This window comes from Chelon labrosus (genome assembly GCF_963514085.1).
Source record: "Chelon labrosus genome assembly, chromosome: 13".
NCBI lineage: Eukaryota > Metazoa > Chordata > Actinopteri > Mugiliformes > Mugilidae > Chelon > Chelon labrosus.
The window spans coordinates 310,565-337,829 of NC_140346.1; the positions used below are offsets into that span (position 1 = coordinate 310,565).

The window sequence follows — 27,265 nt, forward strand, 5'->3', positions numbered from 1 at the left end:
ATGATCACTCTCAGCTGTCGAAGCACAGGAACCCTTTAATCCTATCAAAGACAATGCAAAAAAATTGAAATGTCTTTCAAATGTTATAAGTAAATGTAAGCAACAAGCTAATAACAAAGCAGACACATGTTAAACATCTGTAGTTGTCATAAAGTGTGTGTTTTCCTTATACTAAGATGCTATGATGCTAAGATACTACAATGCTAAGATGCTTTAATGATGCTACAATGCTATGATGCTAAGATGCTTTAATGATGCTACCATGATGCTACCATGCTATGATGCTTTCATGATCACCTGTTCATATAGTCATAATATAATCCATGTTTGACTACAAAAAGTAATGGTCAGGTCAAGACAGGTATGAAAGTATTCGCGACTTACGTCGCGAATGTCTTTACTAAGTAGCATGTCTTTACTACCATGAGCAGCAGCTATAACAAAAAGCACAACTCAAATAGTCATTTAAGGCCTGGTTCCTTCTGACTGGATGGGTGTGAGTTTGATGTCATGCAGGGTACAACAAACCAAACAGGATGAGGAGGATGCAGTAGGCCTGGCTGAGAGAGAGAGACACTGAGAAGGGTCGTCCTTTACGCCCTTCTACAAACTGAAGGGCAGGTACAGGCAGCAGAGCCCTCCCAGCTCCACCTGAAAGCCAGCATCAAATAAGGAAGAGAGTGGGAGGGATCTCACTAGGATCCCCAGACAAAGAACGAGCAAATCGTAACAATTGATCGTTAATCATAATCATTTTAACAATAAAACTCATTACTCCTACCTGAGCAATAGTTTAACAGTTTACGGCACAGTCTTACAGTTAGATAAACAATAATATTAAACTTAACACATCCAGGCTGTAACAAGGAATCAGCGATGAAGTGAAGACCTTCAAATTGTCCTGCGAGTCCAGCTCTTTGTCTCATGTTGGACGTCACTGCAGTCTGTCTGGATCAGCTGGAGGAAAACTATAGGCAGACAAATAGACATGTCAAATAATGTTATGTAACATACTTAATATAACTCTTATGAGTGTTCAACAGCTCATTATTTATTTAATTGAAAACATCATATTATATTAAATTACTCCAATTATATATATACTGTCATTAATGTTGTTGCAAGCCATAAATGTTTCCTACTTTATGTGGTGGAATAATATATTTTTCAGTTTGACACAGTTTAATTTAAAAATATCTTCCCTTTAAATTGTAAAACTTCAACATTATTACTGTGATAAGCACCCGCTAGCAAGGCGGCGAATTAGCCGGCGGCTAACCCCACTAGCCTCCGCGTTAGCTCACGGCGAACTGCCGCGGCTAATTCGTGTTTAACTCCCGCGGGCCCGCGGTTAAATCCCGGTTAGCTAGCGGTTAAATCCCGGTTAGCTCGCGGTTAGCTTGAGGCTAGCCCGCGGTTAGCTCGAGGCTAACTCCGCGGTTGAGTCCGCGGCGTTAAGTTAGCGGCTAGCTAGCTCCGTTAGCTCCGCTAGCATGCTAACATACATGCGCTATGCTGGAAGGCTAGTCGTCGGCTAAATCACTGGGCGGCTAGTCGTTAGTGTCTGTTACCAGTTTAGCTATTCACTGACCTAATAAGATGAAGGAAACGGGTCAGGGATGTTGTGTCAGGAGTTTCAGCAAAGCAGCCAGATATAATTTGTGTTTAAAATAAAGGAAAAGGTCATAATGTCAGGTTCTGGCCCCCTACAGTACTGCAGTAATGGTTTGGGGGGTTTTAATGTTTTGGCAGATCATGTTTTCCACTGAGAGCTCTTTTCCCGCCTCTCGTCCCCAGCAGCTGCGTGTGTGAACGTGTGTAAGCTGGTTGGGGTCTGGTTGTCATGGCTACCAGGGTCAACTGCTCCTGTTAGAATGTCAGTTGGAAGACGGGGAAAGAGAGAGAAAATGCTGAAAAATCGCCTCGAACAGGAAGGACTTGTGGCCAAACCGTATTTCCAATCATTGAACCGACTTAACTTTGGGCATCTTGAGGCTTTCCTGAACGTCTAGATGTGTAATTTGTAGGTAAAATGAAGAAATGTGACCTATTCAAAGCGATTCAAAGAAAGGTTACGTCTGCTTTCCTCCAGAAATTTCCCTGCCTTTTTAACATGGCAGTCTATGGAGCTGTGGGTGGGTGTTGCTGGCGCATCTTTGTGTCTGACGCCAAAACTATAAGACTTACAGCTTTAGCAGACGAATTTGAGTGAGAAGACACATTTTCCTACGTTTCTATGTATAAATTATGTCTGTCGTGTGAAATTTGTGGCCACGGGAGCAGTTTCTGTGCAGTTTTTTGACTAACTTTCTTCTCCCCTCCTCACTCTAGCTGATGATGTCATCCACTCTAGCACAAACATTCCGCGCAATACACACCCATTATAAACCCTGAAATTTGAGTAAAAACCTACACAACTCTGAGGCTTCATAGTTTAAAAACGGTAAAAGTTGTCGCTAAGTGAAGTGAATCTCTGAAGAGAAGGCAAGAGTACCTACGTTTTAAAGTTTAAATGAAGTCTCTCGGTTAAAGTATGCCAGAGCAGTTCATTGTTGAAAATGTCTGTTGAATTTTTTTTTTTTTCGGGCTTCTCCATTCATTTCAATAGGGAAATTTGTCGCAGTTTTTTCGCGACTACGTCGCGAAAAAATCTTGTTTGAAAGAACTGTATAGAAGCACACCGAGTCCGATCGAGACGCACGTTTTGATGTATTTTGTGTCTGTGTGCGACGAACGGTATTTGAGTTGAAAGGTTTCGAAAATGCGTAGGAAAAAGTTTAATAATAATAATAATAATAATAATAATAAGAAAAACGTAGTGAAGAACAATAGTTTGCAGTGCTTCGCACTGCAAACTATTGACCCCCATAGCTTTGCTATGAGGGGGGTCAATAGTTTGCATTGCGTAGCACTGCATCACTAATAATAATAATAAGAAGAAGAAAAACGTAGTGAAGAACAATAGTTTGCAGTGCTTCGCACTGCAAACTATTGACTCCCATAGCTTTGCTATGAGGGTCAATAGTTTGCATTGCGTAGCACTGCATCACTAATAAGAAGAAAAACGTAGTGAAGAACAATAGTTTGCAGTGCTTCGCACTGCAAACTATTGACTCCCATAGCTTTGCTATGAGGGTCAATAGTTTGCATTGCGTAGCACTGCATCACTAATAAAAAGAAAAAACGTAGTGAAGAACAATAGTTTGCATTGCGTAGCACTGCATCACTAATAATAAAGAACCAATGGGAATCGAACGCTTGTTTCGCTAACGAAAGACCGGTGATTTCACAGTGTACCACGAACCTCAGGAGTGATGCGCAGCTGTCGGTGGACCATTTTGATTACGTCACTGCTACACTCTATGAACCGTTGCTAATTTACACTAATGATTATGTTTCAGCACTTACATCAACTATTTTGTTTTGCTCTTGGTATCATGGTTTAGTAGTGTTAGAGAATATTTGTACTGAATGCAACAGTGTCAAACCAAATCTCTCTTGACTCAGTCATTATTTGCTTCGAAGACTCATCTCATCTCTCCTGAAGAGCCGAGACAACCAAACCAGTGACAGGGTTTCTGAATGAAGCAATGAAATGGTTCATACGTCACAAAACACGTGATTTGTCCTCACCAAAACTATACACGCACTTCTGATTATATGTCTATATCTTATCTATATATAATGATATTTTGAACTATCGATGTAACTATGTCTATCTATAAATCTAGTGTTGTCTAACTATGTAACTAATTTATCTATTTCTCTCTGAATCTATCTCCACAAAATACGCAACTAACTCCAACTACAGCAACAAACCAACCTACTATGCAAAGAAACATTCAAATGAGCACCACTAAATAGGGATAGGGTATCCGAGATATCCCTGAACACACTCGATCCCAGGTGATTCACATGACAAACCGAACCCCTCAGGTGATTCGTTTGCCGCTGAAGCATTCGAAGCACTTGAACTGCTTCGAACGTCACTGAAGTGCTTCGAACGTCACTAGTCACGTGACCGAACCACGCCTCGGCACAGTGGTTCGATACAATTGCTTCATGAGCTACGGCGCATGTGTCGGAGCCTCGGGTGTCAGACGGCCATCACTAGTTTTGGCCCGCCATTCAGTTGCTCGTAAAAAAACTGGCCCCAGGCCAAACTTACTTGCCGACCCCTGGTCTAGGATTTTTAACAGGTGCCGTACAGTGCAAAATACCTCATATATCCCGCAAAATGAAGCACCTCAACCAAAATCAAACTTTTGCACCAGATGGCACACACTTTTTTTGTCTTGACACATTTTTGTCTAACTAACTACACACTGTTGGGCATAATGAAAAGCACTCTCATCTTTAGAATGCTTTGCCATAATACTAACATAGTTCAAACTGTAGAGAATTCTTCAGATTGTTCACATGCACAGAAATATAGTAGATACACACACGTGCTATTGAAATATTTATTTTTTTATTGTTCACCAAAGTCAGTGCAACATACACTATATTACCAAAAGTATTCGCTCACCTGCCTTTACTCATTCTATGAACTGAAGTGCCATCCCATTCCTAACTCATAGAATTCAATATGATGTCGGTCCACCTTTTGCAGCTATTACAGCTTCAACTCTTCTGGGAAGACTGTCCACAAGGTTGAGGAGAGTGTTTATAGGAATTTTTGACCATTCTTCCAAAAGCGCATTGGTGAGGTCACACACTGATGTTGGTCGAGAAGGCCTGGCTCTCAGTCTCCGCTCTAATTCATCCCAAAGGTGTTCTATCGGGTTCAGGTCAGGACTCTGTGCAGGCCAGTCAAGTTCATCCACACCAGACTCTGTCATCCACGTCTTTATGGACCTTGCTTTGTGCACTGGTGCACAGTCATGTTGGAAGAGGAAGGGGCCCGCTCCAAACTGTTCCCACAAGGTTGGGAGCATGGAATTGTCCAAAATGTTTTGGTATCCTGAAGCATTCAATGTTCCTTTCACTGGAACTAAGGGGCCAAGCCCAGCTCCTGAAAAACAACCCCATACCATAATTCCTCCTCCACCAAATTTCACAGTTGGCACAATGCAATCTGAAATGTACCGTTCTCCTGGCAACCTCCAAACCCAGACTCGTCCATCAGATTGCCAGATGGAAAAGCGTGATTCATCACTCCAGAGAACGCGTCTCCACTGCTCTAGAGGCCAGTGGCGGCGTGCTTTACACCATTGCATCCGACGCCTTGCATTGCACTTGGTGATGTGTGGCTTGGCTGCAGCTGCTCGGCCATGGAAACCCATTCCATGAAGCTCTCTGCGTACTGTACTTGGGCTAATCTGAAGGTCACATGAAGTTTGTAGCTCTGTAGCAATTGACTGTGCAGAAAGTCGGCGACCTCTTTGCACTATGCGCTTCAGCATCCGCTGACCCCTCTCCGTCACTTTACGTGGCCTACCACTTCGTGGCTGAGTTGCTGTTTTTCCCAAACGCTTCCATTTTGTTATAATAGAGCTGACAGTTGACTGTGGAATATTTAGGAGCGAGGAAATTTCACGACTGGATTTGTTGCACAAGTGGCATCCTATGACAGTTCCACGCTGGAATTCACTGAGCTCCTGAGAGCGGCCCATTCTTTCACAAATGTCTTGTTTCACAGTCTGCATGCCTGAGTGCTTGAATTTATACACCTGGGGCCAGGCCAAGTGATTAGAACACCTGATTCTGATCATTTGAATGGGTGAGCGAATACTTTTGGTAATATAGTGTATGCCCAGCAGATATATTTACATTGGAGTGAACTAAAATATGCTCACAACACAGTAAGCTGAAAAATACAATTGCAGAAAAAATGTGCAGATAAAAATAAATAAATAAATAAAGAGGAAAGCAAAATAATTAGACAGCATCCTGCCGGACAGCTGGGTCTGGTCACAACACCTCGTCCACATCACATTCTCACCCTCCCTCTTCCTCTTCCTCTCTCAGCAATGTCTTCCATTGTTGTTGTAAAAGAAAAAAAGATGCTCACCTGTGGTCTTTTATTGCTTACTTCCTGATTGAAGTGTTACAGTTTTTCTCGATTGTTTACACACATTTTCTGAAAGCATGCCTCATATTCTCAGAACTCTACACACAAATCCAAAAACACACACACAACAGGCAAAACCTCTCAATTCTCCTGCAAAATTAAACTTCACATTCAAAACAATGTTATTTCTTCTCAAAATGGTATTTTGTTTTCAAATGACACACACAAACCATCATATCAATAGACATTTATAAGAAACAGTTGAACACTGACGTGCTCAATGTAAAACACACTTCTCCATTCATCGTAATGACTTAGGCCTTTTTTGTTCAGTGTTACACTTACAGACAGTATATACGTAAGTGTGTTGTAATGTAAAATATTTGAGAATATTGTTTTGATACTCAGAACACACAAATACACGGTAATACAGTTTTTTTCAATTGCTTACACACATTTTCAAAGCTCTATCTGTTTTTTTCAAAGCTCTACACACAAATTCAATAATTGCTCAAATGAAATGCAAAAAGTGACCCCTATCTTGCAAAATCAAACACAGCGTTCAAAATATTGTACACATATCTCAAAAGCAAGCATTTGTCTCACATCATAAACACATTTTCCATAGTATTATAAACTTATGTCTATCATGTACACACTGTTACTCTAAATCTAAAGCTCTTTTGTTTTTATGGATTTTTTTAAAATATTGCCATATAAGAGTGAAAATACAGTAATATGCAAAAATAAATCAATCCAATCTATATTGGAACCAAACATGTTTATTTTTCTGAATAAATCAGTTACTGTAGTGAATTCAGTTTTGTACAGCACATAGGAAAAAACAAAGCATGTACACCAACCACCACATATGGTGGTACATCAACCAAAAAAATAGAGATTTACAGTAATGCATGACAAAAGTGTGTGTGTGTGTGTGTGTGTGTGTGTGTGTGTGTGTGTGTGTGTGTGCGTGTGTGTGTGTGAGAGAGAGAGAGAGAGAGAGAGAGAGAGAGAGAGAGAGAGAGAAAGAGAGAGAGACAGAGAAAGAGAGAACTAGTTGGGTGTGTATTTAGGGTCCATCTCTCCTCCGGGCTGGATCTGGCCACAATATTTCATCTACATCACATGCTATATTTTCTCTGGCCAAACATCGAGGGAAAACCCTTCTGGCGTGGCGTATCCAACCTTGGATAGAGGCAACATCAATGTCACCACATGCTTCCTCCATTGCCTGGAGAAGTGGCAGACGGGCATGGGGATTACAATCATATACTTTCCAGCGCCATGCTGAAAAGAATTCCTCAATTGGGTTTAGGAAAGGTGAATATGGAGGTAAGTTTACAACTGAAAAAATTGGATGATTGGCAAACCAATTTTGGACCAACTGAGAGCGATGAAAACTGACGTTATCCCATATAACCACATATCTTGCCTGGTCTGGATCATCTTCATTTGGAGCAAGAATTCCCTGAAGAGTATCCAGAAATGTCAGGATATGGTAAGTGTTGTAGGGGCCAAGTGTTGCATGGTGGTGCAGAACACCATTATGTGTTATGGCAGCACACATGGTAATATTGCCTCCACGTTGGCCTGGGACATTGATAATTGCCCTCTGCCCGATGTCTCTCTCTGCATTGACGTTATCCATTGTTCAAGACAGGTTACTTGACCTTTGGCCTATTTAAAGGCCTATATCAGGCAGTGATTGGTTGGTGTTCAGTAAAGCAATTATTGTTTGCACACATGAGGATGGAGTCTGAGGCACTGATGACTAAGTGTGGCATTTTCATTGGTTGTGTTTGAAATAGGAAATCAAGTTACTTCCTGATAGATTTTTGTGTGTTAGGTAGAGAATTGTGTGTATTGAATTGCAAAAAGTTAAAAGCTAAATTGAAAACTGTGTCAAGGCTGAGAATTAGTGTATGGTTTTGCTGAATTGATGTAGAGTTGTGAAGTTTGAGTCAAAGGTTTTAGAAAGTGTGTGCTACATAAAGGATTTGTGTGTAAGCAATTGAAAAAAACTGTAAATATATTTTATTTTTCCCACAAAAACAATGTATACAGTGTACATCCCAACCAACACAAAGTTCCACATACTGTACAATGGTCTACATACAAAACAGAAGAATTTACTGTATACAGTTACTGTAAAAAAAAAAAAAAAAACTATGCTGCATCCTGTCTTCTGTTTCGGTCTGGCCACAGCACCTCATCCACATCACAAGCAATGTTTTCCCTGGCCAAGCAGCGGGGGAAATATCGCCTAGCATAGCGAATCCAGCCATGAAAAGCATCAACTGCTATATCTCTACATGCGTCTTCCATAGCTTGGAGAAGGGGTTTACGCGTTTGTGGATTTCGGTCATACACTTTCCATCTCCAGGCAGAAAAAAATTATAAAATAGGATTTAGGAATAGGGAATATGGAGGGAGATAAACAACTAAAAAACGTGGGTGGGCAATGAACCAGTTACGAACCAGTGTTGGCATCCATTGCTCCAAAACAGAGCTCACCTGTTGCCCTTTTTATGCTAAAGCTCTGATTGCTAATTGTAAACCTGTGTGACAGGTGTTTACCCATGTGATGAGTCAGTGTGCATAGTAGGACAACTTAACTTTAGAATTTGAATGGTAGTGTGTTCCTTGTGAAAACAAGAGATTTTCGTCATGAAAATTGTGCCATATGCAGAGAATTGTGTGTAGTGTTGTGAAAAAAGTGTGTTTTAGAATTGCAATTTGAGTTTAAAGCAGGAATTGTGCTTGTAGTTTAGCAGAATTGGTTCAGGGGGTTGGTGCACAAGTTACATGTTGTGGTCATTGTGTCTCAAGTACCAGTTTTTGTGTGTAAACAATCGAGAAAAACTGTAACAATTACATAACACCTATTTGGCCAGGTAGCACATATAGTGGCCAATGAGCTCATGTAGTGCGTCATTTTAAATGGCAGTGTTTTGAAATAGCAAACATGTGACTTTATGTCAGATTGTTGTGTCTTATGCAGAGAACCACGTTCAGTACACTTAAAAAGTGATATTTTGAATTGCAAAATGTGTGTAAAGCAGAAAATGTGTTTAAAGTTTTGGAGATTTGAGATGAGGTTTTGCTCCCTGTGTGTCAGTTTAAATATTTGTATTATCCATGTCATTTTAGTGTGTTAGCAACTGGAAAAAACTGTAAAGTTACCCACGTTCTCCTAGCAACCATCCTCAAGAGGGCCCAAGACGGCCAGTCCTTCAAAAATACCCCACACGGCAATTTGGGAATCAGCAGAGAAGTTTCAACAAAAGTTGGATGTACTAGTATTCATGGCTGGATTACAGCGTGGCCAAAGATGCAGCATTTTGTTTTGCGTGTAGGCATTTTCTGAAACAAAGGCACAGATTTCATTTAAAGGGCAACATTTACGAGCAACGAATTTAACAACTGGCGGAAAGCGTCAGCTCTGAAGAGCCGAAAGTATGGGGCACAAATTTGCTATGGAAGGATGGAGCGAGTTCAAGCAAAAAGAGACAAGCAGATCTAAAATAGCAAACATGCTTGATAGGGGACATTCTGCGTTAGTTATGGAGAACAGAAAATACATGAAAGCTGTGGCGGAGAGCCTACGCTTCACAGCCTGCCAGGGGATCGCACAGCGAGGCCTCAGAGAAGGTGAGGAGTCACGTAACTTGGGAAACTTTTGTGAGTTGCTGCATGTCATTGCTATGTTTGATCCAACAGTGGACAAGAAGTTAGCTACTAACCCATCAAACGCCAAATACACTCACCATGACATTCAAAATGAGATATTTGCTGTAATGGCAGAAATGATAAGAAAGAAGATAAGTGATGACGTGAGAGATGCCAAGTGCTTTCTTGTTTTGGTGGATGAGAGTAAAGATACAAGTAAAAAGGAGCAGATTTCTGTTATCGTGCGGTAGGCTATTTGCAGCCAGAGTCGGGCTAAGTGCATGAGGAGTTTTTGCATTTCACTGCTGCAGATGGATTGAATGCAGACTCTCTGCTAGCCAGCATCAAACACACACTCAGTCAGTGTTGATATACATCGCTGTGTCGGTCAATGTTACGACGGAGCATCTGTGATGTCAGGATGTAATAATGGTGTGCAGGAAAAAATTCAGAAAGGAGGTGCCGCAAGCCATCTATTGCCATGCACACAAACTAAATTTAGTGTTAGTGGACTGTGTACATAAAGTCAGCGTTGCAGCAGAGTTTTTTGAGACACTCCAAATGCTCTACAAGTTTTTTTCTGCATCCGTGGTGCATGATCTATTCATGAGAAAACAAAAAGAGCTCGACCCGACAGAACTGAAGAGACTGTACGATACTCGCTGGGCGTGCCAGTAGGCTATAATGCGATCTGCGCCGTCAAGAAAACTCTCCCCGCTATCCGAGCCACCCTGCGTGATGTCGTCACTCAGTCAAACCCACATCGGAGGGCAGAAGCAAGAGCCATCAGTGCCATCATCAGGGGCGGACTGGGGGAGGGAAGTGGCCCGGGAGTCATTGACTAGCAGCAGCAGGAAGGAAAGACCCTCTGCATCTTTCCTTCACACATGGAGGGTGAAGTAGTCTGTCACTGCTCCTCAGTCCCGTCAGGTCACCATGGCGGGACTCACCGTTCAGCATGGAGGACAGTTCAGCAAGAACTCTCCCGTCACCCACCTCCCGCGAAAAGTAAATTAAATTCGAAAAAAAAAGAGAGATCTAGTAAGAGCTGTTGCAAGCAGCTGCCGGCTTCAACCGGCGCCGCAAAAAAAACAAAAAAACAAAAAAAAAAAAAGGTGATTGGTCAGTAACAATAAATTACAATTTACTCTGCCCCACTATACATCAGGGCCCTGACTTGGTGGAGGGTGTCAACAGCCCTTCCGTCCCAAGAAGTGTTACTCTGACTATTTTTTTAGTTCAATTTAAAATACCTATTAATTAATTATTTTGTGCAGCATTACTTGCCAACAGGTTTAATTCAAGCTAAATCTACTTAAAGTAAATCTATTGTGTAAAAACAAACAAACATAGGAGTTTGGATGCATTAAGTAATTATTCACCAAGCCCTTTTGTTCTTAGTGACAATGGCCTACATGTTGGTCTTTGCACTTACTTACATTGCCAGGCCATTGGCCAGTCTATGCTACAGATCTGACAGTACCTTCTTGTGTTATTTTCAGTCATCCACACTGTGAGAAAAAAATTTAAAAATTACCAAGTCAGGCAGGTCTCTGATTAATGTTGTTTAATGAACAATAATTTTCATCTTATTTAACAACTTGGTCAATATCAATAATACAATACTTTAGACATACTGTGTTTAAAGACACGTGTTACAATCATATTGATCTATAGTTGTTCATAGGGTTACATAATGTATGATCAAAGAATGCTGAATTCATTTCATTCTCAATTGCTATTACAGGTTTTACAAGTTATGGCTTCCCTTAAAAGCACTGTTGAGGTTAGGGTGCTGATTAGGCAAGGACAATACAGTCCAGTGCATGATACAGTACTTCAAAAACAAAATAGGTCTTTCTATGAAACAAAACCTGTGTTACCTTAGAAATTAACTCCAAGACTGACATTATGTTATGGCTTTTCTATCTTTAGACTTTACTGTATATATTACAACAAAATAATAAAAGGATCAATCTAAATTGAACCTCTCCAAAGTTATTTTTAATTTTCAGGGTGAACTTGGGTTTCTCATTTGTAATACACCGAGCATAATGATGGAACACAGAGTAGTCAAGTGCTATAGCGTGGTTACTTATTATACAACAAGTGCAATCACATAGCTCAGCCAGTGCATCCAGTTGTCAAGAAGAACAGGAAACTAGCTGCTGCCCCAGTGATCTAGAAGATAGCTGCTCACATATAATAAAAGCTAATTAGTTCAAGTCTCTGTTGCAGTGTCAGCAGTTTGAAAGAAAAAAAAAAGGCCAAATGAGAAACAATTACATTGGCAACAACTGATAACCAGACTGCAATCACCCAAAAGAGGTGTACTAGCTGTACTAGCTGTACTCGATGAAACCAAGCTGACTACTGACCCTGTTGCATAAAGTGAAACATAATTGTTAAATGAAATCTGTTCATACTCAGTACAGATACAGGTTAGGTAAAGTAACATTTAAGCTGACTTACAGTATATTAAATGTTCATAATTATTATCATTAATGATTTTACTATTTTACGTGACAAAGGGGAAAACACCACTAAATACAGAATTTTCTGCAATAAAATAAAGACCATTACCATGTTCAGTCACTTAAGAGGAAACTATGTTGCATTTTGCAGCATTTCCTTCTATGTGGTTGTCAAATAGTTGCTACCATGATGAAAAGCTTCACTTCATATGTTTTTATATGGTTTATTTGCATGCATCTGAAGCTGTAGTGGTTGTCTTGTGGGTGTGAAGTATATCTCAGTGTGGTTCTTGCAGCTTCTAACAAAATACTTTATGGATTATGCCCAACAGTATGTGGGCCTACAAAATACAATCAGCACACACTGATATGAGACAACTGATTTGAGCACATTGATGATTTATCCATAATCACTGAGACCAAAACTAGAGATTTTTTAAAAATCATTCATTTGGCTGTTCAAAGAGATGTCATGTCATTTTTTGGAGATTAAGTGGCATGTGTTCTAATTTAATTTTTTAATTTTTATTTTTTTGTCTTAGTGTATATGGTTCTTAATTGTGAAAGTTATCACTATTAATGACACACTTCTTTATTTTACTTGATTGATACTTGAAGGGACTTTTGGGGTGCGTCTACTAGGTGTAACGGTATTTCCCGCGGTGTCACAGTTCGGTGCACGCAGTCCTATGGCGAATACGTCTGATTGAGTAGCCTTTTTTTTAAAAAAAAAAAGAAAAAGTCGAGTCCACTTCAATCCAGGTGGCGGTAATGAGACTAAGCTGCCAGCAAACGTCATTAGCCTACAGAAGAAGAAAAACTGGAGAAAAGTAGTGTGGGAATCACAGACATATAGATAGACATTGAGCGCTGCCGTCTACTAGAGCGGCGTGCCTACAGGGCGGCCATCTAGGAACAGGGCCACAGTGCATTACATCTATGGACAACACAATAAAAGTGATCATAAATCGCTCAATTGAAGCCTGGCATCTTTTTTTTTTACAATCCTCTGTCAGAAGCTAGTCTGCTGATAACATTAAGTAAAAATTGTATTTGGGTAGTAAAACCATATTTTTATCATAGCTACATGTGTGACGTTTTTAACAGTTCAATACGTTTGGAAATCGGTCCAAAATTCAGCGAATAATTCTACTTTGAGATTGAGGAGTACCTCTTTCCTTCGTAGGTTCATGCACCGCTGCCTCTGCGAGCCCTGTACCAAGATGGCGGCACTTTAGGCACGTCCCTCCACAGTCAATGTCACGGCTATCTATATATGTCTATGGTGGGAATAATTTGGTATCCCGGTGCAACCCGGTCCACCACGATGGGACGTGGGACGTAAGACGTGACAAAGACTGTCTGCCGACGATGCTTGGCGGAGGTGCGGCACGTCGCTGGAAACACGTCACACATGCTAACGCACATGAGACACACTCATAATTTATTTTGTAATATTTTCAAGAGATTCTCAGTTTTGCTGCTATTTGAGATATTTGTTTGACTTGTTTGACAATATTGCTAATGTAAGAGTATGTTCACTGTTTATGTTTTACTGTGTAATATAACATTGAAAATGTTAGTTTCTTATAATGAAGTTACCAAAGTTGCCAGTTGCTCCCTGACTACCTCAGTTTATCCCTGCAAGAAATTGTGCTTTTTCTTTTCATCTGTGAAGAAAATGAATTTATGGTATGAGAATCCTCCTAATGCATTTGTTTTATGTTTTATTCTATTTTTTACTTTTATAACAGGAGGTGCTTTTTAGTTCTTTCAGTCTATTCAAAATAAATCAAAATGCTAGTCTTATACATGTGTGAGTTTTTGTTGCCTTTTTCCCCATTGTACCCAACCCATACCAAACCGTGACCCCAACACCAAGGTACGTACCGAACTGTGACCTATGTGTACCATTACACCCCTAGCGTCTACCAGCCCTTATACCAATCCTGGCTCCAGTTTGCATGCCTTCTTTAACTTCATTGGCCTTTCGTATCCTAAAGGCCTCTCTCAGATTCTGAGCTCGGATCTCCTTGCTCTGGATTTCCTCTACCGCTCGACTTGGGAACCAGCCCCTTTCGCCATCATGGAGCCTTTCACCCATCATCCAGCCTGGAATACAGAAGACAGAAAAAGACCATAAAAGAGATCGAAAAATACAATCATGTTTTTTTAAATTACAATCAACAGCAGATTTTTGCCTCTACACACCATCATCTGTTCTCTCTAGGAGGTTCAAAACATCAGCCATCTCAATGGAGAGCTCATCTGGCTCCTGAGAAGTGTATGACTGAATACACTGCGCCTGTGGAGAGTCTAATAAATATTACAGATAGTTTGAGTTCAAAACGGTATTGACTTGTGGACTAAGAACTCATTGTGGGTGTGATATTCTGTTTCACCTGCTTGGTGGGTACTCGCAGACATAAAGCGGGTCCGTCGGTTAGGAGTGAGTGCACATATCCATCGAAGCTTTTCGCTCCTATGCATAGGATATCCTTGATTAGTAATGTGTTAAAGATAACTTCTTCCTGAGTTTTTGCCCGATACCTTCATCCTTCTTCCAATTACAATCATTTTACACAAATCCACACTGTACAATGATATTTTATCTTGCCAAATCAGACATGGACTATTCCTCTCTTTTCTTTATTGAACTTGTCAACCAGTAACCTCTTTATTTCTCCTCAATGTGTAGGATCCACAGACCAAACACAGATTATGGGAAATTATGTACCTAGAGTTGCTAGATTATTTGTTTTGTCACAAACCACATGAAGGACCAAAACCAACAGGCACATACGACATTTCTTATTATTTTTTTAATTTACAGTAATGTGACTCGGGCGGAACAGTGGGGAGGTGGTTAGCACTGAAGAGGTCCCGGGTTCGAATCCATGGGCCGACTGGGCCTTTATGTGTGAAGTTTGCATGTTGTCCCTGTGTCTGCATTGGTTCTCTCCGGGTACTCTGGCATCCTCCCACTGTCCAAAGACATGCTTGTTAGGTTAACTGGTGATATTAAATTGGCCGTAGGTGTGAATGTGAGTGTGACTGGTTGTCTGTCTCTCAGTGTTAGCCCTGCGATAGGCTGGCGACCTGTCCAGGGTATACCCCGCCTCTCGCCCGATGACAGCTGGGATAGGCTCCAGCAGACCCCACAACCCTTAACAGGAACAAGCGGTTATAGAAGATGAACAAATGAAAAGTATGCTACATCGAAAGGGAGCAGTACTCTCGTCATACCGGGGTGAGTTTGTGTCTTGTTCTGTTGTCTTGTGACTTCCTGTTTTATTTTGAAAGGTAACTCTCCTCTTGTTTCAGGTCACTTGCCCTTCCCTCATGTGTCACTGGTCTGATTGTCTTCCCTGATGACAAATAGGGGCTCTTCAAGGATACATTTTCCTTTTAGTTTGTTGTCTTCTAAGGGAATTTTAGTGCTCGGAACCTAGTAGAGGTAATGTGCTCTTTAAGAGAGTGCCTCACACAGATTTTGGTGTAGTCTGGTAAATGTATTGCTCCATAGATTTTGGCCAGGTAAATCTAATTTATATTTTCTTCAGGTGTCAGTAAGTGGTGAGGGCTGATGAGTCATATGGAACCTTTATTCCCGATAGGTATAAGCAATGAGAGGCACTAGCTGTCTCCGGTGACCCTTTTTTTTGTTTTAGTTTTTTATTTTTGTGTAGTAAGTGGTTAGAGCATTTGCTCGGGTGCACTTCCATGACAGACAAGGTAATTTTCAGCATGCTGAGAGTTAACCAGGTTACTGGATTTTGTGCTTAAATTATCCTGCCATCAACCTGCATGAAGACTAGGGCTTCAGTAAGCCAGCTAGTATTGGTTAGTCAGTGGGATGAGGCTCCATATTTAAAACAGTCTGGTGCTACAACTGGTGCTGGTGGAAAAGTTTAAATTTGTAGTTTCGGCCTGTCTACAGTGTGGCAGCAAAAACGGATAGTTAGTGCTGAGGAAAGTACTCCTGAATTTGTGAAATGGCTACCATTGAAGATTTTGTCCAGTCTCCAAGTGAGGAATTGTTACATGCATTCAAATAAGACCAGCTCTTGTAAGTGGCTGACCACTATTGCATTGAACTTCTAAAAAGGTAAATAAAGGTGAATTGCTGGCCATAGTAAAAGTTCAACTGCTGGAAAAAAAGGGTTTTGTCTTTAGTGAGTACCGGTGCACCTGGAGAATCTACTAATTTGCCTGTAGCTTCCCCCAGGACAGGTGAGGCAGGGTTTAGACAGGAGACCCATCTCCGTGAAGTTGAAATCGCCCAGGTCCAGTCAAGACAACAATTAGAGTTGGAGCATTATAAGTTCGAGCTTCTAAGTGAAGAAAAATTGCATGCTGAACCTCAAAGAGGTGAGGATCCAATATTGGGTGTTCCTACATTTGACGTGGCTGGTAACTTACAGCTAGTCCCAAAGTTTAATGAGAGAGATCCTGATGTATTCTTTGTATTGTTTGAACGTTTAGCCGAAGCATGAAATTGGTTGGATGTGGGGCGCACCCTGCTGCTTCAGTGTGTACTTACTGGTAAGGCTCAGGAGGCTATCTCAGCCTTGGATGCTGCTGATAGTAGTGACTAGGGATGGCTCGATACAACTTTTTCATGTCCGATACCGATACTGCAACTTGGAGTATCTGCCAATACCGATATCAATCCGATACCTTCTTTTCTCCTCTGTTAAGTTGTTAATAATACATATAGTTTGTATAGATGTACTTTGCTTAATATGGACATCTAAAAACACCATGGTCAAACTGTGCAACAAATATTCTGCTCCCCTAAGGGAAGAAATAAAGTAACACACAATGTGCCTCAAGTCATAAGCACTTTATTTAAACTTCAAATCAGTGGAAACTGCAAACTTGAATGTTTCTTCTTTGACATGTAACCTCTGGGGTTGAACTGTATGTAAAACACCCATATCAAACTAGATATAGAATGGACTCAGTTCCAATGTTCCATTGAAGACTATACAGGGGTTTGGCTTGCGAGCTGCTTTTACAATGACCAAGTCAAAGTGATCTACCTATCCTAAGTCATATTGATTGGTGCTACAGTGTTAAAAGCTCTATCCATCTTTGTTTTTGTTTTTATCAAGAAAAATTGGTGCACTGCACCTTTAGAAAAATTGCGCTGTCTCTTTAAGAAATGGCAGTCTTGAGTTGTGTGGTTGAAGTTGTGGATGTGTGCCGCTGAACTGAGGGCATGTTGCAAATATAAAGTAAAAATAAATAAAGATGAACGTTGTCTTCCTGTTTGTTTTGGAGGTGCAACAGATAAATGTTAAGCCAGACTAACATCTAAAACATATATATATATATATATATATATATATATATATATATATATATATATATATATAAATATATATTTTTTTTTCAATGGCACTCGACCCACACCGGTCAATCGCGATCGACGTAATGGGCACCCCTGCTATAGGACATATAGCTGCTTTAAGTGACTGCTAACTTTGGACTTTGCGTCCAGTGCTGCTGCCACCCCTTGAGATACTCGCTTTGCACAAGTTACATTCGGCTGTTTTACATTTCTCTTCCTTGCGTGCAAAGTAACTCCACACAGCTGACATGATGAGAGCGCTAGGCCAATTGACTGTCACGACGTTCTGTTTTGCACACGCTTGCAGCAGATGCTCTTTGTTTCACGGCATGTCGCGCAAAGTTAAGTTGAGCATTTGGGCTTAGGTATCGGATCCGACGGGCTATAGTTATTTTTTTCGATGTTCGATCCTGAAATTTTGACCAATATCGGACCGATACCGATCCCAAGTATCGGACCGAGCCATCCCTAGTAGTGACTACCAGTTGGTTAAAGCTGCTGTTCTTAGAGCAAATGAGCTGGTACCTGAGGTTTATCATCAGAGGTTCCGAGCTCTCCGAAAAGAGAAGTGGTCCCACACTGAATTTGCTCATGAACTAGCTACTAATTTTTATCGTTGTTGTGCTTCTTCCCAGGTAAAAACCTTGGAAGATCTGCAGGAACTAATCTTACTTGAGCAATTTAAGAATACTCTGCCAGACCGTGTGATTACCTACATAAATGAGCAGAAAGCAAGTAAGGTTGCTGTTGCTGCCAAGTAGATGAGTAGATGAGTTTGTTCTGACCCACAGAGGTTTCTTTGGTGAGAACCGTGGTCGTGGAGATTCTGGTGGCAGAGAGAGTCCGGTGGGGGCTCAATCCAGTAAGCGTTGGTCAGAAAGGTTCTCAGCTGAAACTGACCATGGTTTACAGGGAAAGATGGACCCCAATCGTGTCTGTAACTACTGTTTTGGTAAAGGTCACTGGAGAGATGAGTGTATGGTGTTGAGGAATAAAATGATGAAGGCTGGGTCTTTAGAGGCAAAACCATCTGGTGCTGCTGTGTCTTTACATGTAGAGGAGAGAGCTTGTGTCATTGCTGCTGTGCAATTTCTCACAGGAGACATAAGCTGGAACAACTGTGGATGTCCAGGGGATGGGACTGACAGTGTTTCCTGCTCCGCAGCATAAATTTACACTGTTTTCAGTTATGGGAGTCCACCCCTCTTTGCCCATGGCTGGAATACAGGTTATTTGGGGAAATGACCTAGCAGTTGAGCAAGTCTGGCCTGATGAAACCACTCCACTGGTGACTCCAACCTCCCAGGTACAAGGATCTGATTCTCCCCAAACTTCTTCTCTGGTGCTCCCCACCTGTGCTGTGACTCATGCCATGAGTCATGACTGTGGTGGTTCATGCCCTGATAATTTGGTAAAGAGAAAGTCTGTATTTCCTCTACCTGCGTCTTGCAGCAACCTTGTGAGGGAGCAAAGGGATGACCCCACTCTTCAGGCTCTGTATAGCCAAGTTCTCCCAAATGATGAGGTTGAGAGTGCAGCTTGTGGTTATTTTCTTCAAGATGGCCTTTTGGTGAGGAAGGGGGTTCCCCAAGGGGATTGTTTTGTGTCGGGAGAGATTGTACAAATTGTTCTGTCTTCTTCATTAAGACTTTCTGTGCTTCAAGCAGGAAAACCTATGATCAAGTCCTACGACATTTTTACTGGCCTCGTTTAAAAAATTACATTTCTGCTTTCATTAAAGGAGTCCTAGAATTCAAAACCACATTTACGTTGTTCCTGTTGAATTTAGGCTCCGAGTGGTGTCTAAGGACCACACCAAAAACTTCACCGCCTTCTCCAGCCTGCTTTCGTATGCAAATTCAAAATTAGAAATGGCCGTGTTGAAATGGGCAAATCTGAACAGAGCTCCGATATTACGTAATAGGCGCCCAGCCCTTTTGGATACACCCTCTCTCATTTGCATGTTCCAGCCCACTGTAAGGGCGGAGGCGTTAGCTAGCTAGCCCCAGCGACAGCTAACCGCAGTTTCTGTCAAGAGGGATACGGTATGTCGGACTATGCGTGTAATGTTCCAGGATGTTTGGGGCAGGTCAAGACTCTACACAGACTTCCCCAAGAACTCAACTGTCAGCGGGAATGGTTGATGTTCATTTACAACCGCGTTCCACAGAGCTTCAACCCGAGGTTGGTAGTTTGTTCTGCCCACTTCACCCCGGAGTGTTTCTCCAACCTCGGACAGTATCAAGCCAGCTGGGTCGCCGGGATAGCTCAGTGGGTAGAGCTGGCGACCCATGTGCCGAGGCTGAGTCCTCGCTGCAGCAGCCCAGGGTTCGAGTCTGACCTGTGGCTCTTTGCTGCGTGTTATCCCCTCTCTCTCTGCCCCCTTTCCTGTCTATCTTCAGCTGTCTCTATAATAAAGGCAACAAAAAGCCCCCAAAAAATATATTTAAAAAAAAAAAGAAAAAGTATCAAGCCGGCTTTGCACAGCGCCTGAAATTAAACCCAGGATCAGTGCCAACGATTTTGACACCACAGCAGACATCCGTAAGTATCACGCTAGGATTTCGTGTGTTTTGTGTGTCGTTAATGACTAATGTATCAGCTATTAGCCATAGTAGCTATCTGTATATGATTTGGCTAGCTATCTCTACGGCTATCAGTTTGACGTCTTGCGTTTTTGTGACTAGTTTGTATGACAAATGGCCGGTTATGGTTAAGGATATGTTTTTCCCTGTTTTTTCCCCGTTTGTGGACCATTTGTGGCAATGCAATCGATCACCTGTTGTCATTATATGGATTGAAAACTAAGTTTGCCCGGCTCGAAAAATACAGGGCAGAATTAGTGTTGCTAATTGGCATAGCGTTTGCTAACGCCGACGAATTCGACTAATTTCTTTCTCAGCAGCAAACGTAGTTCGGTTAGCTATCGATGGCTTTGGCTCTAGCTTCAGCCCGGTGGATTAGGCCAATCAGCTTTCAGGATATGTGGGCCAATCAGCCTTTGGGTAAACTGGCCAATCAGCACGCAGCTCATTTCATTATTCATGAACTTGCTGAGTGGGCGGGAAAAACAAACTGTTTCATTGCAGGGCTTATTTATGACCTTGTATTAGGCTCTCTAGCAGTGCTCCTGGGGCGTTTTCAGCCCCACAAATTTACATATGCCATTATTTAGGCTCAAAGATCAATTCCTAATGGTCAAAAAATGTGTTCTAGGACTCCTTTAAAACTTGCCACACATGCCAGATGACTGTAAAGCCAAACCAGGTAATCAAGCCTGTCCCTCTGCACCCCATTCCAGTTGCTGAACATCCATTTGAACATCTAATAATTGACTGTGTTGGGCCACTGCCACGGTCTAAAGCTGGTAGTACGTTTCTGCTTACAGTGATGTGCCAGGCTACACGTTATATTGCTGCTTATCCTCTAAGAAACATTACCACCAAATCAGTGGTGAAAGCGCTGACACATAAAAGGATCAGGATGACGAGGATGCAGTAGGCCTGGCTGGGAGGGACAAAGACACTGAGAAGGGCCATCCTTTATGCCCTTCTAAGAAAACGAGCCCACTTGGGCAGGTACTTACAGCAGACCCCTCCCAGCTCCACCTGAAAACCAGCATCAAATAAGAAGAGAGTGGGAGGGATCGTCACACCCCCACAATTAAGAGGGGCATCCTCACTAGGATCCCCTAGATTTCAAACACAGTATATATACTAAAGAACTCCACTATAGTCTGCGTTTTCCCTTATCTTGTGCCAGAGTGTTTCGTCCTTTCGTGCACATGTCCGTTATCAAGTCCAAGCCACAGTTAAGTCTGTTTTTCAGGTTTGTTCATCGATTACTTTTTGCCTCCATGTGAGTGATTTTTTGTTTGTTAAACCTTGAATCTGATTGTCAGCCTCCAAGTGGGAGTGATTTTGAGTTGTCTGTTCTGTTTTCCTTTTTTTCTCCTTTGAGTTTTTTGATATTAATCAAAGCCTGCTATTGCTGTGAAACCATCTCTGCATCTGAGACCTGTTTTGAGTTCCGGCCTGACAACTCTGTGTCAAGTGAGCCAATCATTTGAATTATCAAACTAGCCAATTCTGTGTTTAAAGTGCAAAACTGATACAATTGTATGATAATTAGCCCTGCGATAGACTAGCGACCTGTCCAGGGTGTACCCCACCTCTCGCCCGATGACAGCTGGGATAGGCTCCAGCAGACCCCGCGAGCCTTAACAGGAATAAGCGGTTACAGAAGATGAATGAATGAATGAATGTATGATAATTGCAATGAAACATCTCTGAGGAGCTTTAAGCTCTTTGCAGATGATGGTACCTTTTAACTGCATCAGACCATCAGCACACCCTGGAATGTTTGCAGGTAAATGTGAAATAGCCTAGCTTCTCTTATCACTGTCTTGCTTTCTTGTCTCCTCATCCTCTTTCTTTCTTTATCACACCAAGTGGGGTAACTTATTTTCATCTTGAACTGCCATATTTTACTACCTGGAGTCATCATGGATTTGCAAAAACATGTCAGGTCTCTAAGAGAAGCATTCTACTGAAAACTTCCCACATTGCCACTGCTGTAGTTTAAAATTTGTCAACCTCCTAGGCCTGGGGCCTTGACTGTTGACGAGGTGCACTTCAGTTGACAAGCAATTCAAAACACTGCAAGAATGACAACTACACTACCAGTCAAAGGTTTGGACACACCCTCTCATTTAATGTTTTTTCTTTATTTTCATGATTATTTACATTGTAGATTCTCACTGAAGGCATCAAAACTATGAATGAACACATGGAATTATGTAGTAAACAAAATTGTGATATAACTGATTTCCTATTTTAGATTCTTCAAAATAGCCACCCTTCGCGTTGATTACTGCTTTGCACACTCTTGGCATTCTCTCAATGAGCTTCATGAGGTAGTCACCTGAAATGGTTTTCCAACAGTCTTGAAGGAGTTCCCAGAGATGCTGAGCACTTGCTGGTCCTTTTGCCTTCACTCTGCGGTCCAACTCATCCCAAACAGCAAATTGCGCTTTAATGTTGACCTGTTCAGATGCAATGTATGAGAATTTGATATACCTGGCTGACATTCGGATAATTCCGTCCCACACTGCTGGCATTGCTCTGCTCAGGGTCGACCGGCACAGTCCGGATCGGTCGGACTAATTGTTTTCACATCACCATCCCAGCATCACCTCTAAGTGTCACCAAAGGATCAACAGCTGTAGAAGCCAGTGTACGCCAGCCATGACATTGGCGTGAGGCACGTACAAGTTCGTTACTCTTGATACATCTGAACTTTTCCGTGAGCGTGAGCCTAGAGCTGTGTTTGGGGTCATTTTCCTGTTGAAAAATAAATGGTGGTCCAACTAAACTGGATGGGCTAGCATGCCGCTCCAGGATGCTGTGGTAGCCATGCTGGTTCAGTGTGCCTTCAGTTTTGAATAAATACCCAGCTGTATAGAGTTTAGTTTAAAAACAAAGGCACAGCGGTTGGAACCAAAGATCAAATTTGGACTTATCAGACCAAAGCACAGATTTCCACTGGTAATGTCCATTCCTTGTGTTTCTTGGCTCAAACAAATCTCTTCTGCTTGTTGCTTTTCCTTAGTAGTTAGTTAATGTAGAACAGATGTGTCTGCTACTAGATCTGGGCTCTAATCTAAGGTGCTGTTAACTTGTGATCTCTGAGGCTGGTGACTCGGATGAACTTATCCTCAGCAGCAGAGGTGACTCTTGGTCTTCCTTTCCTGGGGCAGTCCTCAGTTTCGTCATAGCACTTGATGGTTTTTGCAACTGCACTTGGGGACACATTCAAAGTTTTTGCAATTTTCCGGACTGAGTGACCTTCAGTTCCTAAAGTAATGATAGGATGTTGTTTCTCTTTACTTGGCTGATTGGTTCTTGCCATAATGTGAATTCAGCAGTTGTCAAATAGGGCTGTCAGCTGTATACCAACCTGACTTCTGCACAACACAGCTGGTGGTCCCAACCCCATTAAGAAGGCAAGAAATTCCACAAATGAACCTGTTCAAGGCACACCTGTGAAGTGAAAACCATTTCAGGGGACTACATCATGAAGCTCATTGAGAGAAGTCCAAGAATTTGCAGCACTGTCAGCAAAGCAAAGGGTGGCTACTTTAAGGACTCTAAAATATGAATCATACTTTGACTTATTTCACACTTTTTTTTCTACTACAAAATTCCATATGTGCTCATTTATAGTTTTGATGTCTTCAGTGAGAATCTACAATGTAAATAGTCATGAAAATAAAGAAAACCATTAAATGAGAGGGTGTGTCCAAACTTTTGACTGGTTGTGTGTATGTATGTGTGTATATATATATATGGGTGGCTGTGTGGGGGTGTGTGTGTGTGTGTGTGTGTGTGTGTGTGTGTGTGTAAACAATATTTTTTAATTTTGTTACACTGTATTTCTTCAGTCATAGAGTGGTACAGGTAATCATTGATATTGGATTGGATTTTCTGCTGTCACAAAAAAGGTCAAAGAAAGAAATTGTTTTCAGAATGCAACTCACCTAGATGTAAGATGTAAGATGTCATAGATATAAGACATAACAAACAAACAAGACAGCATTATTCAGTAGAATTACTGCACAAGTCTGTAATATGTTAACAGAGTGGGACAACACATTTTATCAGGGGAAAACTTCCATGGAGTGTAGTATCTGTTAACATACTTGTAATTTTGTTATTGTTTTACATGTTTAATCAGCACATTAAGTAAGCTAGCTTTGAAATCATTCTAAAATTACACATAATCACCAAATACTGGAGTTGATCCAGTTCCTTTCTCAAATCCTGAGTTTGTATAGAAGAAAACCAAGGTTCACTTATTTCGCTGCTCAGCAGAATCTCAAGGTGATTCTGCTTCAGATACTTACATACTGGAGGTCTTGAGCATGTAGCTGACTGGACACGCCTCTTGATTCTCCAGCAGTTTAAGATTAAAAACATTGGCCAGCTGCTGGCCCTGGTCTTCAAGATCTTCTGTCCTCAACATGGCCCGCGTGCAAGAGTCAAGAACTTGGAACTTGTCCCCACTGGAAAAAGATTGACAAAATAAACATTATAGCTTTCATTCCACTTGTCTTAGCATTTGTTACTTTAATGTAAAGGCAGATTCAATTTCCAGTTTATTTGTTACACCTGTATAAATGTAGTCTAAACAACATTCTTTCATTAAGGTTGTAATTTTAAATCTCTGTATGGTTAAATGAAATGGTAATTTTGGAGGATGTTGAATTGTATTATAGTGTCTAATTATATTGTGTCTACCCTGATTAAAACAGTGAGGTCAGGCTAAATACAGTTCAGCAACACCACAGATCACATGCTCCTAAATTATCAATAGTGTCATGACTTTTTAGTGACAAAAACAAAACTGAATGAAATAGAAATGGAACATTGATGGGCACTAAACAATGAGGCAGATGTGTCATACTGAGAAAGTAAAGCTTGTCATGTTCTGCATTGTCTTATTTTTCTGTTATTTAGTTAACGGTTTCCTTTTGTGTTTTAGTTAGCTTGTCTATCCAGTATCTTCCCGCCGTTGTGATTGTCCCACCCTGATTATTTTCACCTTTGCCTAATTTCCTCAGCCTGTATTTGTCTGTGTCTCCCTTAGTCCATTGCCAGTTCGTAGTGTCTAAAGCCAGTGGATCTCTTTATTTCCGAAACATCTCACATGAGCTGTCCCTCTTGTGTTCTCATGCATGAGCATATCCATCCTGGTCACGCCCAGAAAAAAACTCAATATCTTTAGCTCTGCTACCTCCTGTCTGTTCCTCAAAGCCACTGTCTCTAAACCACACAACATCACTGGTCTCACCACTGTCCTGTAAACCTTCCCTTTCATTCTTGCTGGTACTCTTTTGTCCTTCTCGTTCATACACATGTATTCGGTCTTGCATCGGCTAACCTTCATTCCTCTTCTTTCCAGAGCAAACCTCCACATCTCTAGATTTTCCTCCACCTGCTCTCACTACAGATCACAATGTCGTCCGCAAACACCACAGTCCATGGAGATTCCTGTCTGATCTCATTTGTGAGTCTGTCCATCTCCACAGCAAACAAGAAGGGGCTCAGAGCAGATCCTTGATGCAATCCCACCTTTACTGTGTACTCCTCTGTCACACCTACAGCAGTCTTACTCCTCTCATACATATCCGCCACCACTCTTAACATACTTCTCTGCCACTCCAGACTTATTCAAACAATACCATATATACTCTCTTGGTTCTGTGTCATACGCTGTCACTCGATCTACAAAGACATAACAAAGCTCCTTCTGCCCGTCTCTGTGCTTCTCCATCAGCATTCCCAAGGCAAATATTGCATCTGTAGTGCTCTTCCTTGGCATGAAACCATACTGCTCATAAATGCTCACTCCTCCCCTTAGCCTAGCTTCCACTGCTCTTTCCCTCGTCTTCATTGTATTGCTCACCAGCTTGATACTTTTGTAGTTTCCACATCTCTGCACATCAACCTTGTTCTTGAAAATTGGCACCAAAATACTCCTCCTCCATTCCTCAGGCATCCTGTCACTCTCCAAGATCTTGTTAAACAAACCAGTTAAAAACACCACCACATCACCCCTAGACACTTCCATACCTACTGGGACCAGGTGCCTTCTCACTCATCCTCTTTAAAGCCATCCTAACTTCACTCGTACTAATCTCTTTCACCTCCTGCTTAACAATAGTTGCCTCTTCAACTATTCTTTCCCTTTCATTTTCCTCATTCATCAGTTCCTCAAAGTACACCTGCCACCTTTCCCTCACAGTCCTGTCACCCATCAACACATTTCCATTACTATCTTTAATCACTCTAACCTGCTTCATATTCATCCCATCGCTATCCATCTGCTTCACCAACCAGTGCAAATTCTTCTCGCCTTCCTTACTGTCCAACCTCTTTGAACTATGAACTGTCCTGAGATTGGACTGAACTTTATAACAACCTGAAATCAGTTGGAACTATAAACTAAACTCTACACTGATTTGGGATTAGCATGGACTATAAACTGACCTGATATCAACCTGAACTATAAATTTATTTGAGAGAAGCCTGAACTATCCAACCTCTCATACCACTCATACCTCTCATGTCCTCATATGCCTTCTGTTTGGCCTTCACTTCCTCTATCTTCACCTCTTGCTGCATCTCCCTATATTCCTGCCTACTTTCCTCAGTCCTCTCATGGTCCCACTTCTCCTGAGTTCTTTACTTAAACACCAAAACTGCCCATCATTTCCTCATCACCACTATTCCCTTTACCAACATGTCTATTAAAGTCTGCACCAATTACCGCTCTCACCTCTGGGAAAACTGTATCAAACAGTGCTCAAATGCTTCTAGCCTTCCTTTCCACCTGGTCTCCTGGATACGTAGAATATCAACTTGTCTCCCCTGCATCATATCTGCCATCTCTCTGTCTTTCCTGTCATTGTACTAACATTCAGAGTTCCTACTTTCAGTCCTAAACTCTTGCCCATCCTCCTCTTCTTCTTCGACCAACAGTAGTGCATTTTGACCTGGGCCCTGACCGAACCGGTATGGAAGCCATGTTTGTGATTTTCATGTTTAATTTGGCAAAGGTTTTACATTGGATGCCTTCCTGACACAACCATCCCATTTTATCCGGGCTTGCAAAATGCACAATGGCTTGTGCCATTGATGAAATGTTAAAGTTAGTTTATGTTGGATACTTGTGTGCTGTTATCAGATT

General features: G+C 41.5%; 1 protein-coding gene across 1 annotated transcript in view; it reads right to left on the bottom strand.

The window, feature by feature from the left end:
• Positions 1 to 11,099: 11,099 nt before the first annotated feature.
• ngef (neuronal guanine nucleotide exchange factor) overlaps positions 11,100 to 27,265 on the bottom strand; it is a 94,856-nt gene continuing 78,690 nt past the window's right edge. Inside the window, 4 exon segments of the mRNA XM_084559075.1 lie at positions 11,100 to 14,271; positions 14,371 to 14,475; positions 14,562 to 14,641; positions 24,420 to 24,578. Coding sequence (XP_084415201.1) covers positions 14,081 to 14,271; positions 14,371 to 14,475; positions 14,562 to 14,641; positions 24,420 to 24,578 — 535 coding nt within the window. The 3' untranslated portion in view covers positions 11,100 to 14,080.